We start from the raw sequence: 17419 nt of genomic DNA on the forward strand, positions 1-17419 counted from the left end.
AATCCTTGTGTTGCTGAGAATAGCTAAGTCATTCACAGTTGATTATTATACAGTATTGCTATGTATAGTATTCTGGTTCTACTCCCTTCATTTTCTATCAATTCATTGTGAATCTTTCCAGATTATTTTGAAAGCATCCAGCTTGTCATTACTTATAGTACAGTGGTATTCCTTCACAATTATATACTACAACTTGTTCATTTCTTAATTGATAGGCATCCCCTCAATTTCCAATTCTTTGCCAATACAGAAAGAGCTACTGTACATATTTTCACATGTAGAGATCCTTTTCCTTTTTTTTTTATTATCTTTGTGATACAGATCTAATATGATATTACAGTTTTACAGCCCTTTGGGCAGAGTTCCAAATTACTCTTCAGAATGGTTAGATCACAACTCCATCATCACTGTTTTAATGTCTCCAGTTTTCCCATATACCCTCCAAAATTTCTCATTTCTCCTTTCTATCAAATTAGCCAGTCTGATAAATGTGAGGATAAGAATAACTCAAGTTATTTTAATTTTGAATTCTCTTATCAACAGTAATTAGAGCATTTTTTTCAAATTACTATAGGTAGCTTTGATTTCTTCATCTGAAAACTACCTGTTCTATCTGATTATTTGTAATTTAGGGAATAACTTGTATCCTTATGAATTTGACCTAGTTCTCCATAGATATGTGAAAAATGAGGTTTTTATCAAAGAAGTTTGCTTTAAATTTTCTTTCTCTTTTTATACTATCCCTCCTTAAAATTGTTTTGCTTCTGACTTTCTCCTTCAGTATGCCCTGTCTTCTGTCAGGACCTCCCTTTCTTTCATTTTCCTGTCCAACAATAAAAAATTTTTATTTGCTTCCTTTTTAAAGAATTCAACCAAATCGATTTTCTTATTGTTAACAAAACTGTTTTTGAATACTTTATTTGTATGTCACTATTGCACTTTGATGAAAATGTATTTACTGAACATAATATGAAACACAGACTACCATATGTCAGCAAAAGTGACCTTAATGGAAAGAATTAGAAGTTAGTTTATGGAGCGGCTAGGTGGTGTAGTGGAAAGAGCACCGGCCCTGGAGTCGGGAGTACCTGACTTCAGATCCGGCCTCAGACACTTAATAATTACCTAGTTGTGTAACCTTGGGCAAGCCACTTAACCCCATTGCCTTGCAAAAAAAAAAAACCTTAAAAAAAAGAAGTTAGTTTATGTACTAAAATTTATGAAGGAGGGCAGTTATGTAACACAGTGGATAGACACTAGCCCTGGAGTCAGGAGAACTTGAGTTCAAATCTATCCTCAGACACTTAATAGCCTTGGGCAAGTCACTTAATGCCTATTACTTCAAAAAATAAAATTTATGAGGTATTTTTTAAAATATAGGAAATCTAGGTCTATATCCCCAAAAGATCATTAAAAGAGGGAAATACCCAAATGCACAAAAATATTTATAGAAGCTATTTTTTAGTGGCAAGGATTTGGAAATTGAAGGGATACCCAACAGTTGGAGAATGACTGAATAAATTGTTGTCTGTGATTGTAATGTTAGTACTGTTATTGTTCTGTAAGAAATCTTGACTTTGGAAAAGCCAGGAAAAAACCTGCATGAACTGATGCTGAACCAGGAGAACATAGCACAGATTAACAGCAACATTGTAAGATTATCAACTATGATAGATTCAGATCCTCCTGGGAGTTCAGTGATCAAAGATAGTTCTGAGAAACTTATTATGGAAAGTGCCATCCACATCCAGAAAAAAAAAATTATAAAGTCTAAATGCAGAGCAAAGCATATTATATTCACTTTTTAAAACTTCTTTTAAATTTTTTCTTTCTCATGTGTTTTTCCCCTTAGTTCTAATTCTTTTTTTCACAGCATGACTAATATAGAAATATGTTAAACATAATTGTACATGTACAACCTATATTAGATTGTTTGCCTCTATGGGAAGGAGGAGGGAAGGGAGGGAGGGTGGTAGAAAAATGTTGAACTCAAAAAGCTTGCAAAGAAGGATAAATATTGAAAATTATCTTTGCATGAAATTGGAAAAATTAAATGAAAATACAACTACATAAAATATAGATAGTCTATCATATGAGTATATATCAACACATGAGTCTGCAAATGTTTATTATGTCTGTATCATGTATTACTTCTGCTTTGTGCTGTGTACTGTGCTAGTCACTATATATATATACACACACATATATATATATGTGTGTGTATATATATATATATATATATATATATATATATATATATATATCAAGATAAAAAAAGAAAGTAATACTTACCCTAGGAAACTTACATTCCATCAGATACAATTTCAGAATGTTTTCCAATGTTTCCTCTGTTGACATTAAGAAAGCTGCCTTTTTTGAATTAAGTTGACATTTAAAACAGGGACAAAAATCACAATTCTTTACAAATTGAATCTTTTGGGTGATATGAAAGGAATCTTGATTTTGGAGTGGGAGAATATTGGTTTGAATTCCAGGTCTGCTACTTGTGTGGTAGCAGTTGTGTGACCTCCTTTCCTTGTCTTCATTTCTTCATCTGTGAGATGGAAAGTTGGAAGGTAGCAGAGCAAGAGGTGTCATTGCCAGAGATGCTAGGGCAAGTAAGTTCACTTCTCCATTCCTCGTTTTCCTCATCTGTAGATTTAGGTTCTGGCCTCTGAGTTCCTTGCCAGTTCTAAATCTTTTATCCAGGGAAGCCCCTGAGTTGGAGAAGAAACAAATACCCAAGAGGGGTGCTAGGTTCTAGTCCTTCAAATGAGCATCGGGCCAAATTTAGCGTAAATTACCAGATGTCTTAATTGCCAAAGTCAATTACTTTTTTCTCTGTTTTCATTCTCCTTAACCTTTCTACAGTCTTTGATACTGCTGATTACTTTCTCCTTGATAATCTCTCTAGATTTTGGGGACAGCACTCTCCTCTTTGTCCTCCTACCAATCTGACTACTTCTCAGTCCCTTTTGCTGGATTCTCATTGATGTCATGCTCTCTAGCTATAGATGTCTCAGAGTCCTGGGACCTCTGCTTCTTCTCCTCACTTCATGATCTTAATCAGCTCTCATAGATTACTGCCATTTTTATGCTGAAAATTCTATCTGTCCTACCCTAATTTCTCTATTGCCTTCCATTGTCACATTTCCCAATGCCTTTCAGATATATTGATCTGAATATCTAGTAGTCATCTTAAACTAAATATGTCTACTTTATCTTTACCCCTACACCTTTCCTAATACTGTTGGTTGGCAACACCATTCTCAGTCCCTTAAATTGGCAACCTAAATGTCATCCTCGAATCCTCACTATCTCTCAATGCCCCTCTCCATATCAACCTTTCACATTTCTTGAATACCCTTTTTCCACTTCTCTACACTGCCACCATTCTGAAATAAGTCCTCATTCCTCACCTCATGTTCATGCCCAGATAATTGTAATGTTATACCTGATGGGTCTTCTTGCCTCCGGTCTCCCCTCACTCCAGTTCATACTTCATTCAGCCACTTGTTATTTTCCTAAAGTGAAGATCCATCCATATCACTCCTCTGATCATTAAATTTCAGTGGATTCCTATTACCTCCAAGACCAAATACAAAATTCTCTTTTTGAAATGCTAATCCCCATCTAGAGGAATAAAAACAAAACAAAACAAAAACCCATCAGAATCTGATGAACACTACATTCGTTTCTAAAAATTAACTCTTTTGTATTTCTTTCCCTTAATCCTAATTCCATGTACTGAAAATGACTAATCTGTAAACATGTTTAACACAAATATGTTAGTGCAATATTAATCTGACTGTTCGCCACTGGGGGGGGGATGCTGCAAGGAATTTTGTAACTTAAAAATATATATATGCATATAGATGAATGTTGAAAAACATTCATAACATATTTGGGGGTGGGGGGAAGAAAAGAAATTAAAAGCCCATTTATAACCTAGTCCCCTCCAGGTTTCTTAACTTTATTCTCTGCCACTTATTCCATTGACAAGATATCCCATCTTTGAGCTTTGGGCACTTTTTCTTGTTGTCCCCTGGACCTGAAATCCTCTTCATCGGTGCTTACTAGCATCATGGCTTGTTTTTTTTCCTATTTCCAACTAAAATTTCATCTTTTTTCAGGAAGCCTTTCCCAATCCATCTTAATTCTAGTGTCTTTCCTATTTTATTTTTTTCCCTCTTTATCCTTTATATAAGCTTATTTGAACATAAATGTTAGCTTGTTGTCTCTGCCATCTGATTGAAGGTTCCTTGAGGGTAGAGACTGTCTTTTGTTTCTTTTTGTGGTTCCCCCATGCTTAACACAATACATAACCAATAGTAGGGAATTGGTATATTTTAATTGATTGGTTGTTCTAGTGCCTTATTTAAGGAAAAAAAATGCAAGCCAATAAAGAACATTAGTTAGAAGTACTGCAGAAGACAGAAAACATTAGTTTAGCAAAATTCAGGGTAATTCAAATAAGCAGGAACTCCCTCAAAGATATAAGATTCTTGATTCACATTTTAAAAATAAAATATCCCATATACTATCATAACTTTTCTTTCACAGATATTATACTGTGGACTTTATTTTTTCACAGTCGATCTTATATTTTAAGAAAAGAAAAAAAAATGTATCTTTTTTTTTTTAAGGTTTTTGCAAGGCAAATGGGGCTAAGTGGCTTGCCCAAGGACACACAGCTAGGTAATTTTTAAGTGTCTGAGACCGGATTTGTACACAGGTACTCCTGACCCCAGGGCCGGTGCTCTATCCCCTGCGCCACCTAGCCGCCCCAAAATATATCTTTCTGATTTTATCATATTCAGCATTAACTAATCATCAGACATCTGTTCAATGTTATCTTTCTCAAGTATAAAATGTATTCTAATGGTGATTAGAATGCCATCTATTTGCTGTGGTGCACAAACTGAACTGAGAATTATTTTTTAAAATAGAAACATCTAGACCTCAGAATTCACTTAGGTAAATTTCTCTGGTCTCTAATTTATAAGGTAATATTTTTAATAATATCGGCATGTCCATAAACATTTATTTTAAGTTTAAAATTTTCAGCCTCTTATGTAAAAAGACAAGTAATAAAAAAAATTGATTCAAAACAAAGTTCTAAATTCCCTTTTGGGGCGGCTAGGTGGTAAAGGGGATAGAGCACCGGCCCTGGGGTCAGGAGTACCTGAGTTCAAATCCGGCCTCAGACACTTAATAATGACATAGCTGTGTGGCCTTCGGCAAGCCACTTAATCCCATCGCCTCGCAAAAAAAGAAAAAGAAAAGAAACTCAAAATAAATGAATGAATGAATAAATTACCTTTGTCAGTCACTTTTATTTTGATAAAAATGTTCTATCCGTGGTTCTGAATTTACATCCACATCTTCAGTACTTTCTCTTTCCTTCCTTCCTTCCTTCCTTCCTTCCTTCCTTCCTTCCTTCCTTCCTTCCTTCCTTTCTTTCTTTCTTTCTTTCTTTTTTCTTTTGCTTTTAGCAGCAATTAAGGTTATGTGAGTTGCCTAGGATCATACGTCTAGTAAGTGTTTGAAATCAGGTCCTCCTGACTCTAGGGCTGGATTCTGTAACCACTGCATCGCCTAGCTGCTCTCTTTTTCTTTCCTTTCCTTTTCTTTTTTTTCAGTACTTTCAATAATTATTCCCATTTGACTTGTTTTGTTATTCCTTATGTAAAAGTTCATTTTTTACCTAACATTTATAGTAGTTTATTAAGTGATATTTAAAATGAAACCTACACTGCAAAAAGGAGAGATGTAGTAAATATAGTATTCGAAAAAAAAGAACATTGGGACAGTTTTCAACTTTAAATCTATTAAGTTAAAAATTATAAGTTAAAAAATAAGCTATGTACAACATACTATGTAATATTGTGTTATATTTTTATCTTCTTCAACTTATCTGATGATTGAATTCATTTTTTTGTTTGACTAATGCTGCTATATGTGCTAATTCTATTTTAGGATTTGTACAAAGTTGCCAATTCCCCGATGATAGAATTTTGCAGTGTATAAAACAAAATGCTGAGCAAATTAAATCTGGCATCCAGGACACTTCCAAACTTCTCAGAGAATTGCTTTCTTGGAAGGTAATAAATACGGAGGATTATGCAGATTCTTATTTTAATAGTACTGAATTAAGTGAAGCAGTGGAGCATCTCATTGAGAATTTAATACGGAAAAACAATAGAGTAAACACAAGAATTTTTCTGCATGTATTGAGTGAATTCGAAGGAATAAATCCCAAACTACGTGACTGGATCCAGAAACTCAATAGTTTAGGTATGTAACTTCCTTCTAGAGAAACTTTATTGTATATTGAATAATCAATTTGATATCTTTTTCATTTTCTTTGCCATTTATAATTTATGGAGATTTTTATTTTTTATTTATTTTTAATTAATATTTAATTTTTTCCCAATTATATACAATAGTAATTTTTTGTAAGGTTTTGAATTTTACAATTTCCCCCCATCTTCCCACAGAAGACAGTCTAATAATCTTTACGTTCTTTCCATGCTATACATTGATCGAAATTGAATTTAAGAGAGAAATCATATCCTTGAGGAGAAAATAAAATATTAGAGATAGCAAGATTTTGTAGTACATAAGACACTTTTTTAAAAAAAAAATTAAAGAAAGACTTTGGTCTTTGTTTAAATTTCACAATTCTTTCTCTGGATACAGATGGTATTCTATTATTACATTGATGGAATGAGCAAGTCTGTTAAGGTTGATCATCATCACCCCCTTGTTGCTGTTGGTATACAATGTTCTTATCTCATTCCACATCAGTTCATGCAAATCCTTCCAGGCTTCTCTGAAATTCCATCCCTCTTGGTTTCTAATAGAACAATCGTGTTCCATAACTGTATAGAGGTTTTTAAATGAAGACCTGTAATGGTCTTAGGAGAAAATTATACTGTAGTAGACAACATGGTACACTGGAAAGAGCACAGTGTTCAGAGCTTGAAGCCTGCACTTTGAATCTCAGATCTGTCTTTACAGCCTAGGTGACTTTGATTTTCTTATCTTCAAAACAATTGAGAGTATTGAACTAAATGACCTCCAAAGTTCTTTTTTATCTATAAATTTATGATTGTGTTTTATAGGATTTTTTTTAGCTTTATAGTCAGTTCAATAAAAATAATTAAAAACCAACTTTTCTTACTAAACTGACAAGGGAAAAGTTTTTAAAGGGAATAGAATTATCTTGAAAGTAAATTCTGATTCTGAATAAAAGAAAAATACCACATGATTGGTGTAGAACATAAGATGAGAGTATACTAGTGTTTCTTTGTGTCAGGAGCCCCTTTAGCAATCTTGTAAATCTTTTGACTCCTCATAGCTATAGCCATGAAAATGATAGCTAGTATTTATCTAATATTTATCTAATGCTTATAAGGTTTGTAAAGTACTTTACAAATATGATCTCATTGATTCTTACAACCTTGACAGGTAGCTGCTATTATTTTACCCATTTTACAGATGAGAAAATTGAAGTAAACAGACATTCAATGACTTGACTAAGGTGCTTTGCCACCTCGATGCCTAGACAAATAGAGTAATTAAATATAACCACTAAAATATCAAAGAAAAGCATTTTTTATTTTATTTTATTTTTAGGTTTTTGCAAGGCAAATGGGGTTAAGTGCCTTGCCCAAGGCCACACAGCTATAGGTAATTATTAAGTGTCTGAGACTGGATTTGAACCCAGGTACTCCTGACTCCAAAGCCAATGCTTTATCCACTATGCCACCTAGCCACCCCCGAGAAAAGCATATTTTAGATAAAAAAAAATTTTTCTAAAATTGTTTCTGCTTTTTTTTAGCCTCTTCTCCTTCCCTAATTCCAGCCCATGCTGCTAGTTTTCTTTTTTTCTCTAATTATTTTATATTTATTCTCTATCTACTTAAATGTACTAATATCTCCCACAAGAGAATATAAATATAATCTTTTTGAAAGTAAGGTTCATTTAATTTTTTTTTTAATTTAAAATCAAGTCCTGAACAGTGCTTCAGTAGTATTTATTGATTCTTTGGTATGTCCAGCTGTCTTGATTTACTGACTGTATAGGTGGTATATGGGGACTAGCTTGAGCCATTAATGGGGAGAGAGATTTTAATAGTAACCATCAGATTTGAAAGTAATAGGGAAGTAGAAGAAGTAGTAGCAGTTATAAGTGTCTGAGGTTGAATTTGAACTCAGGTCCTCTGGACTCCATGGCCAGTGCTCTATCCACTGTACCATCTAGCTGTCCCCTAATCTACCTGCTTTTAAAAATTATTGTAATTAAACAGTTAGTTAGCAAATTAGGTAGATGATGCACTTGAATTTTTTTTAAAATTTGTACTCAGTATTTTAAATAATTTCTCTTAAAAAATTTTTTTTTGTTATTGTTGGAGTAACTTAGTAGCACAGAAGATAGAGTACTAGGCTTAAAGTCATAAAGACTCATCTTCCTGCCTTCAAATCTGGCCTTAGACACTTATTAATTGCATGACCCTGGGAAGGTCACTTAACCCCATTTACCTTGAGTTCCTCATCTATGAAATGAGCTAGAGAAAGAAATGGCAAACTACTCCAGTATCTTTGCCAAGAATATGCCAAAATGGGATCACAGAGAGTGACATGACTGAAATGATTGAACTACAAATTTTAAATGCTTTCTCTTAAAATATTATTTGTGTTATTTATTTCTACTTTGCATTGTTAAGATGAACTTCATAACACAGAAAAAATGGATATTCCATATTTTATTTCTTAAGAAATAATTATGATTTGATAAGAGATATTTTTTTAATTTCAGGTTTGGATGCTACAAGGATGTTTTTTTCTCGTTATGGTGATTGTGTTAAAAAGCTTGATTTTAAACTTGTAACAGTTCTTTGGAGTGAGAAATATGGTCATAAACTAGACCACATAATTACCAGTTGTGAAGAAAGAAGAATAGTTGAATATTTCCATAATCCGGGATCTTTGGAGGAAGCTCGCTATATAATATGGCTTTTAGAAGAAAATAGAGACAAGTTTCCAGCACTGCATAATGCTTTAGATGAATTCTTTGATTTAATGGGTATGTAACTACAGCAACAATATAACATGCCTTCACCTAAACTTTTTTCTGCCTTTTATTCTTTCTAACCTTAGGTAATTCTTGCAAGTTAAGACTAAATTTTCAAATATGAGCTTGAATTTTCCAACTCTATTGAATTTCATCATTTATTTGAATTATTTTATTTCAGAAATTGGGAACAAAAATGTTAACTTTAGATTTGAGGAATGAAGACCCTTACTTAATCTTCAGATGGAATTATATGATCTTGTTTACAGTGTAAATAAAGTCTATAAAAAAATGAACATTCACTTTAATTACTGGTCCTTATTCTTATTTGCCCAGGAAAAATGGTGAAATCATATTTTTACCTGTTAGGAGGACTTTCTATTAAGGTGACCCTAACCTTGTCTTATGGGACATAAGCTTTGTTATCAGAGTTCAAGCTCTAGAAAGTTCTACCAGGCTAAAAAGGCTTTGAGAGAAAGCTTAGAAATGGACCATATATTGTTGTCTGAAGACTAGGTTAGCTAAGGATGTCCATCCCCACCCCCCAAAGTGATGAATATTTAAGCTATGTTAGCTCTCAAAGACTTTACTAAGTTATAGAGGTGTTATATCTTTCATCAGTGATTCAACAAGATGAGTTCAATATTAATGACAGTTCAGCTTCTTAAAAAATATTTTAGTATTTAAGAGTTTTTGAGGATGTTGATGAATTTTGAAGTTTGGCCATTTCAAAATGAGTTAATCTAGCCACTCAAATTGATTTTCACTTTATAAAAGTGCATATTATTTAAGATTAAAGAGGCAGAGCCTGTTCAAAAATATGTCATGTATAAAACTCAAGAAAATATTTGACTGCTTGGTATCAGCTAATTGTATCAGTCAGTATGGTTCTTTTTAGCATAAGAATAGCATAATATTAGTTTTTCTTTGCCATATGAGATTTGTTTTAATTAAACACTATTGAGTGACAGTAGTATATTCAAAGTTACTATAATTTAGAAAACATGAATCTAAAGTTCTAGTTTTAGCTTTGACACTAATCAGCTATGTATTACTGAATAAGTCACCAAATTCTACTGTGCTTCAATTTCCTTATTTTTTCATGCCTTTTTATATATAATTGTGTATGCGTGCACATACATATGTGCCTTAGAAACTAAACTTTTTCTTGCTATCTTATTTTAAGAGGAAAAAATCAGAGGAGGCTACAAAGTAGTTTAGAAATCATATGTTCTTGGATTCCATTTCAGAATATTAGTTCTCTAGTGAGTAGACTCCTGATTAAGAGTCTCAAATGAAGTTAAGTGGCTTAATTCTTCTAAAGCAATTATTTAATGCTCAGAAAGTAATTTTCAAATTGATACCAAAAACATCTAACCTAAATTGGACTGCTAATATCATAAAATTCTACCCAAGTCATTTAGCTGAAAAAAGATGATTGTATCACTTAAGAACATTCTAAGAAAGAATTTAACCCCAGTAAGATCCTTTCTATGGCATCATCTAGCATAAAAAAAAAATGGAGTTGTTTTGCCTGTGAATATTTTTGTTGACTGCAGGGAATATTAGTCAGATTGTAATTGACAAAAGAAAATATACTTTCCTTGTGTTAATTATTACTCTAAAAGAACTAAAACTGTGTTATTTAGGTTTTGTCATAAATTTGGTACTCCATTTAATTTATTCTTTAATCACAGTTTTTCTCTAGCTATTTTGCTTTTGATTTATGATCCAAAGTTGTAATATTCAGCAGTATAATATTTTGCTCATTTATTTCACATCTGGGATAATTTTCCCAACAGTTTCAGTATGTTTTATAAAAATATATATACTTGGGATTTTCTTATATAATTGTTTATCTTTCAATAGATGGCCCTTGCACTATATTAAGGAAACAAGAGAATGAAGATATTTCAGTAAGTTATTGTTTTGCTGTTCATATTTCAATTATTTATCCCAATATTTCAATGAGAAGAGTTTTTAGTTTTAACTTTTTATTAATCTCTTTTCTTTTTAGTTCACCTTCATTTCTGATTGTATCCATTGTGTGTATATGTGTGTGTGTGTGTGTGTGTGTGTGTGTGTGTGTGTGTAGTGCCAGGTAGTACAGAGATAGAGCCTAGCCTTGTAGTCAGGAGGTCAGGAGGACAGGACTTCGAATCCAGACTCAGACACTTGACACTTAGACTGATGCCTTCCATCCAATCGACCATTCATTTCTGACTATTGGACCCAGATGGTTCTGGAGAGAAAGTCAGGCTGATGATCTAGCACACCCTCCCTCACTCAAGTCCACTTCATGTGCTTGTCCTGGTATCACCTCCCTGATGTCATGGCCTTCAAGAATAAAGAACAAACATTTAGTCTTCCACCTCTTTAGGCAAAAGATACATTTTATTTTTTCTTGTGCAGAGCCAAGTTTAGTAATCCTTTATATACTATTTGTCTTTATTACTGTTCTTTTCAATCTTCATCAGGGAAGTTTTCTCGTTTTTTTTTTTTTTCTGGTCCTGCCTATTTCACTTAGCATCAATTTCTTCCCATGCTACTCTGAATCCAGGTACCATGTTTTATTTAGCCATTCCTTAATTGATGGACATGTACTTTGTCTCTTTCTTTGGTACTACATAATCATAGAATTACAGAATTTTATAGTTGGAAGAAACTTAAATAAGACCATCTAGTCCAACTCTTGCCACTATAATGTTCCAGATTAAGATTATTGGTCATCTAGCCTCTACTTAAAGACCTCTAATTAGAAATTTGCCATATTTTAAGATTGCCCATTCCTCTCTAGGACTGTTCTAATTGTTAGATAGTTTTTTGGAACATAGTACCCTGAATTTGCCTCTTGGCAGCTTCTAGTCTTTGCTCCTAGCTCTCTTGGGCTAAACAGAACTAGCTTATTCCCTCTTCTGCAGCCTTAGTAGTTATTGAAATGGAAAATGGACCACTAAACTACATGGGTGGTTACATGGGTACTGGGTCTACAAATTGACTTAGAAAACCATATATATTAACATCAGTGTTCTAGTATATTTTATCATATACAACCCAATTACATTTTGATCTGTATTGTCCAACACTGGAGTGTTGTAGACTGGATTTTATGTTTTAAATCACTATTCTACCTGATCCCCTTAAGTCTTTTCTTCTCCTGATTTAAAATGCCATTTTCCTTTCATCAGTCTTATAACTCCATTTGAAGTTTTTTTGGGCAAAGATTATGGAGTAGTTTGTCATTTCCTTCTCCAGCTCATTTTCAGATGAGAAAACACACTCTAGTAAGTCTGAGGCCAAAGTTGAAATCATGAATATGAGTCTTCCTTATTCTAAGTCCCATGCTCTATCCACTTTACCATCTAACTGAACATGATCCCATTAGTTTTTTTTTTTCTCAGTCATGTCTAACACTTCATGACTATAATTGGGATTTTCTTAGAACAGCTAGATGGTGCAGCGGATAGAATACCAGACTTGGAATCAGGAAAACACCTCTTTATGAATTCAAATCGCCCCAGAAACTTACTAGCTGTGTGACCCTGGGCAAGTCACTTAGCCCAGTTTACAGTTTCTTTATTTTATTTTATTTTTTTCTTATGTTTTTGCAAGGCAAATGGGGTTAAGTGGCTTGCCCAAGACCACACAGCTGGGTAATTATTAAGTGTCTGAGACCAGATTTGAACCCAGGTACTCCTGACTCCCAAAGCCAGTGCTTTATCCACTATACCACCTAGCCACCCCAAGTTTCTTTATTTTTAAAATGAATTGAAAAAGGAAATGGCAAACTACTCTGTCAAGATCCTATTAATATTTTTTCTCTACCACATAAGACCTAACAATTTTCTTTGTCACATAACTCCTAATAATTTTAATATAAGTATATTTATATAGATAAGTGAAGAAAATATTTTCTGAATAGAATTTTCAAAGAGAAAATGAATCAAATTGAATTTTCAGTTCACTAAATTATAGATATTTTTATAATCAATTATTGCTTTATATTTAGTCCCTGTTGAATTTCATCTTTTTTAAATTAAGCCCAATGCCCTCATTTCTCATGATCTTTTTGGATCCTGACTTTATGTGCTTTTTTTGCTGTTCTTCTCAGCTTTATATTTCATCTGCAGATTTGATGGCCATACTTTCTGTTCCTTTATCCAGGTTATAAGATTTATTAGCCCACAATCAAGTAGGATATTCTACTGGAGACTTCCTACCACCTTGACATTAAATCATTAAATACTCCTCAAGATTGTTTTTAGTTTGTGTTGTTCCTTCCATTTATATTGTTTTGGTCATTATGTGAATTGTTTCCCTATTTCTATCTAACTCAGCTTAGGCTTATATAAGCCTCTCTTCATTTCTCTGAATTGGTATAGTTGTCATTCCATTAAAAGCCATAATTTCTTTAGTCATTCTTTTTAAAAAAAAATTTATGTTTATTTATTTATTAGTTTGTTGCAAGGTAATAGGGTTAAGTGACTTGTCCAGGGTCACATAGCTAGGCAATTTTTAAGTGTCTGAGGCTGAATTTGAACTCTGGTCCTCTGGACTCCATTATCAGTGCTCTATCCACTATGCCACCTAGCCGCCCCCTTTAGTCATTCTTTTTTTTTTTTTTAAGATTTTTGCAAGGCAGTGGGGTTAAGTGGCTTGCTCAAGGCCACACGGCTAGGTAATTATTAAGTGTCTGAGACCGGATTTGAACTCAGGTACTCCTGACTCCAGGGCCGGTGCTCTATCCTCTGAGCCACCTAGCCACCCCAGTCATTCTTTAACTGACTCTTGCTGTCTCATGGAGTCATTAGTTTCTGTAGACTCCATTATTTTTGGGGGGGAGGAGTTTCTTCATTAACCTTTTGCCAACTCCTTTTCCAATTGGTCAATTCTACTTTTGAAAGAGCTTTCCATTTGACCAATTGAGGTTTTGAGAGAATTAATTTCTTTTTGCATTTGCTTGTTTGAGGATCTGAGAGAATTATTCTAATTTTGTAATTGTCCAATTGATCTGAGAGATTTATTCTCCTTTTGTGTTTGTCCAATTGTACTTTCTAAGGTTTTGTTTTCTTGTTGCAAGGTATTAATTGTCTCTCCCAAATTTTTAAGCTCCTTCCTTATTTCTTCAAGGAAGTCTTTCTGTGCTGGAGACCAGATTGTATTCTCCTCACAGGTTCCAGGTCTCTCTGAGTTGGGGTCTTTCCCTTCCAGGAATTTTTCTATGGATCCACCTTTCCGCTGACCCTTCTTCTTTATGCTAAGACCTTGAGTTGGGGGAAGGGGGGCTGGCTCACCTGGGCTTGGGATTGCTGAAGGCCTTACTGAGTGCAGTTTCTCTGGCTGGCCAGTAGGAGGTGTTGGTTGCCCTCTCTGGGGTGTCTGTGACCTTGGTTGCGAGGCCTTCTCCCTTTGCCCGAAGGCAGGAGTTGGAACTATTGAATTATTTTGCCTTCAGTCAATGGTGGGCTTTACCCTGGCCTGAGGTCATTCCTCAGCTGGGCAGGTTCTTCTGCTCACACAACTGGGCCTGAGGCAGAAGTAGTTTGCCTTTGTTTGGGGAGGAGACCTCTGTGCAATGGAGGCATGGGCTCAGAGTTTCTCAGACCTGAGAAGCCTAGGGATGGTGTCTGCCATTCTCCTGCACGAAGAACTCTTCCCCCAGCCTGGTCCCGGAGCTCCAGGGGGACAGCACGAACACCAGCGCCTCTGCTTCCCTGCGGACCCAAGCCCCTTTCGTCCAGCGCGTCCAGCCCCACCGCTGATCCAGCAGGTCCGGCTCTCGGGCCCTCAGACTCCTGGTTCCAATTCAGCTGTTAATCTGGCTGATCCCAGGCTGCATCTCCCTCAGAGCCCAGACTCACCTGCTGGTACTCAGCCAAGGCTGCTGCAGGAGACAAATCCTCTCCTGGCTTTTCTTTCTGGGTTTCCTGTTTCGGCTATCTTTTAAGATGTTTGTTTCATGTGATAGATGGGGAAGAGATCAGGAGACTTTAGAACTGTGCCTGTCTTCTCTCCGCCATCTTGGCTGGAAGTCGACACCCCAGTCATTCTTAATTCTTAGAAATCTACCTTTTTCGGGGTGACTAGTTGGCGCAGTGGATAAAGCACCCGCCCTGGAGTCAGGAGTATCTGGGTTCAAATCGGGTCTCAGACACTTAATAATTACCTAGCCATGTGGCCTTGGGCAAGCCACTTAACCCCATTTGCCTTGCAAAACCCTAAAACAAAACAAAATAAACAAAAAAAAAGAAATCTACCTTTTTGCTTCTATAAAAAGTGTTACTATGTTTATTTTGGTATATAATGAACCTTTTTTTACCACTGGGGGTGACTAGGTAGCTGTAGAATCTAATCGCTTGGTTAAAGGGTTTGTGTTCATTGTCTTAGCATAATTTCATATTGCTTTCCAGAATAGTTGTACTGATTCAAAACTTCATGTAGAATATATTTATATGCCTGTCATCCCCAACCCATAAAATAGTATGGGCTATTTCTAATTTTCTAGGTATGAAGAAAAATCTATGAATTGTTTTTATTTTCATTTCCTCTTTTAATGAGTAGGAGTAATCCTTCATATTACTGTTAATAATACATGCTAATTCTCATTAATCTTTCAGTTAAAAAGATCCCTTACAATTATCTATATTAAATATATATTTGAGAGGCAATGTGGTTTAGTGATTTGAAGATTAGTCTTAGAGTGATGTCATATTTCTGATTGTGTTACCTTTCATCTAAAGAAAGGGATTTTCACCCTGGAATCTCAAGTGATACATGAAGAGGTTTCAGGAGACTTTGAACTTGGATGGGAAAAATATTTTAATAATTTTATTTTTGTGTGATTGGTTTCCTTTGTAATTCTTTGCATTTTATTTTAAGCATATCAAAACAAATTCTGAGAAGGGTGAGTCAGTAGGCTTCACCAGACCATCAAAGGGTCCATAATGCAAAACAAAAGTTTAAAAAAAAACCCTGCTTTAAGACTTTAAATTACAGGTGAAGAGCCAATCTTCATCATCTCTATACCAGTTAAATCACTGATCACATCCCCTCCTCCCAAAGAGATGCAAAATGTTGCCAACACTTATTTTTTTACAGTTGCCTTACATATGATTGTTTCATTACTGCTATTGTTTTTTATTTTGGGGGGGGTGGTTATCTGATATTGAGTTATGGTATTTCCTTTATACTACACTGGGCCTTAGACATTGGATAAGATCCAGAGAAAATTAAGAAGGAACAAAAGGACAGGACATGCAAAGTTTTCAAATACTTTCCACTGGAATTTTATTCCAGAACTAAATTAAAATTATTTTTGTGTTATCTATTGCTTATTAACCTCCCCTTTACCTTTTATTTTATAGAAAACAGTTCTATTTTTCTGTTGAATTTAGGAATTTAGAGCAGATAATCAGCAATTAACTGCATAATGCTCCATAATGTCCATTCTTGGTTTTGGGGGGTTTTTTTAAGTAGGTTCTTCAGAATCTCAATACTTCTAACTTTAACTGGAATTGGATAGCATTATGCTGATATAACAATATGTAGATGATTGTTTTTCTTAAGGCATTTAAGTCTGCTATTTTGTCTTAAGAGGATTTTTGAAAACAAAGTGAACTTCTTAGTTGCTTTGCAATTTAGTTGACTATATTGAATCTGAAATGTTCACTTCAGAATTGCATATTTTAGTAGTTATAAGATCTGTTTTCTCTGGGCAATAATTTTCATATAGATAAATTTATGTAGGTATTTATATGGATAAATGAAGAGAATGTTTTCTGAATAGAGTTTTCAAAGAGAAAAAAACAGATACACATTAAATTGTAAAGGTAGCATTATACTTGAGATCATAAAAGAATGTAAAAATATTAATCATATAGCCAGTTGTGTAATGACTGAATAATTACTTGATATTACATAAGACCTGAACTTAGAAAATACTAAAATTTTGTGTTAAAAATAAAACCCCTAATCTTTCTGATGAGGGCATAATAGTATATATTTTAATTTTAGAAGAATAATTTTACCAAATATTTGAAATTATTATTACTTTTAATTAGCTACTAAGGGAATTTGAAATGAAATTGTATAATATTTTGCATTTTTAACCATAAACTACCTTCCTCCAAAATTTATTTTACAGAGCATTTCCTCACAGTAATACTGTGGGTGAGAACTTTATGTATCATCACTCCCATTTTATAGATAAGAAACAAATATTGAGAGAAATGAAATAATTTGGCTAAGATCACATAGCCAATTAGTAGAGAAATTTTTACTTGAATCCAGGTCTTCTAAAATCACATTTTACCCCTCTATACCACCTAGCTGATAATCCAT

General features: G+C 34.2%; 1 protein-coding gene across 7 annotated transcripts in view; it reads left to right on the forward strand.

Annotated features, from left to right (window-relative positions):
• Positions 1 to 17419, forward strand: part of TTC3 (tetratricopeptide repeat domain 3) — a 187913-nt gene that overhangs the window by 112641 nt on the left and 57853 nt on the right. For all 7 annotated transcript variants that reach the window (XR_012473988.1, XM_074213971.1, XM_074213968.1 and 4 more), the window contains 3 exons: positions 5980 to 6297; positions 8825 to 9091; positions 10949 to 10995. Coding sequence is in view for 6 of the 7 variants with exons in the window: in XM_074213971.1 (XP_074070072.1) it covers positions 5980 to 6297; positions 8825 to 9091; positions 10949 to 10995 (632 nt within the window). In the remaining variant the exon portion in view is untranslated. The remainder of the gene's footprint in view (positions 1 to 5979; positions 6298 to 8824; positions 9092 to 10948; positions 10996 to 17419) is intronic.

The sequence above is a fragment of the Macrotis lagotis genome, chromosome 1 (assembly GCF_037893015.1).
Source record: "Macrotis lagotis isolate mMagLag1 chromosome 1, bilby.v1.9.chrom.fasta, whole genome shotgun sequence".
In the NCBI taxonomy this organism is placed as follows: domain Eukaryota; kingdom Metazoa; phylum Chordata; class Mammalia; order Peramelemorphia; family Peramelidae; genus Macrotis; species Macrotis lagotis.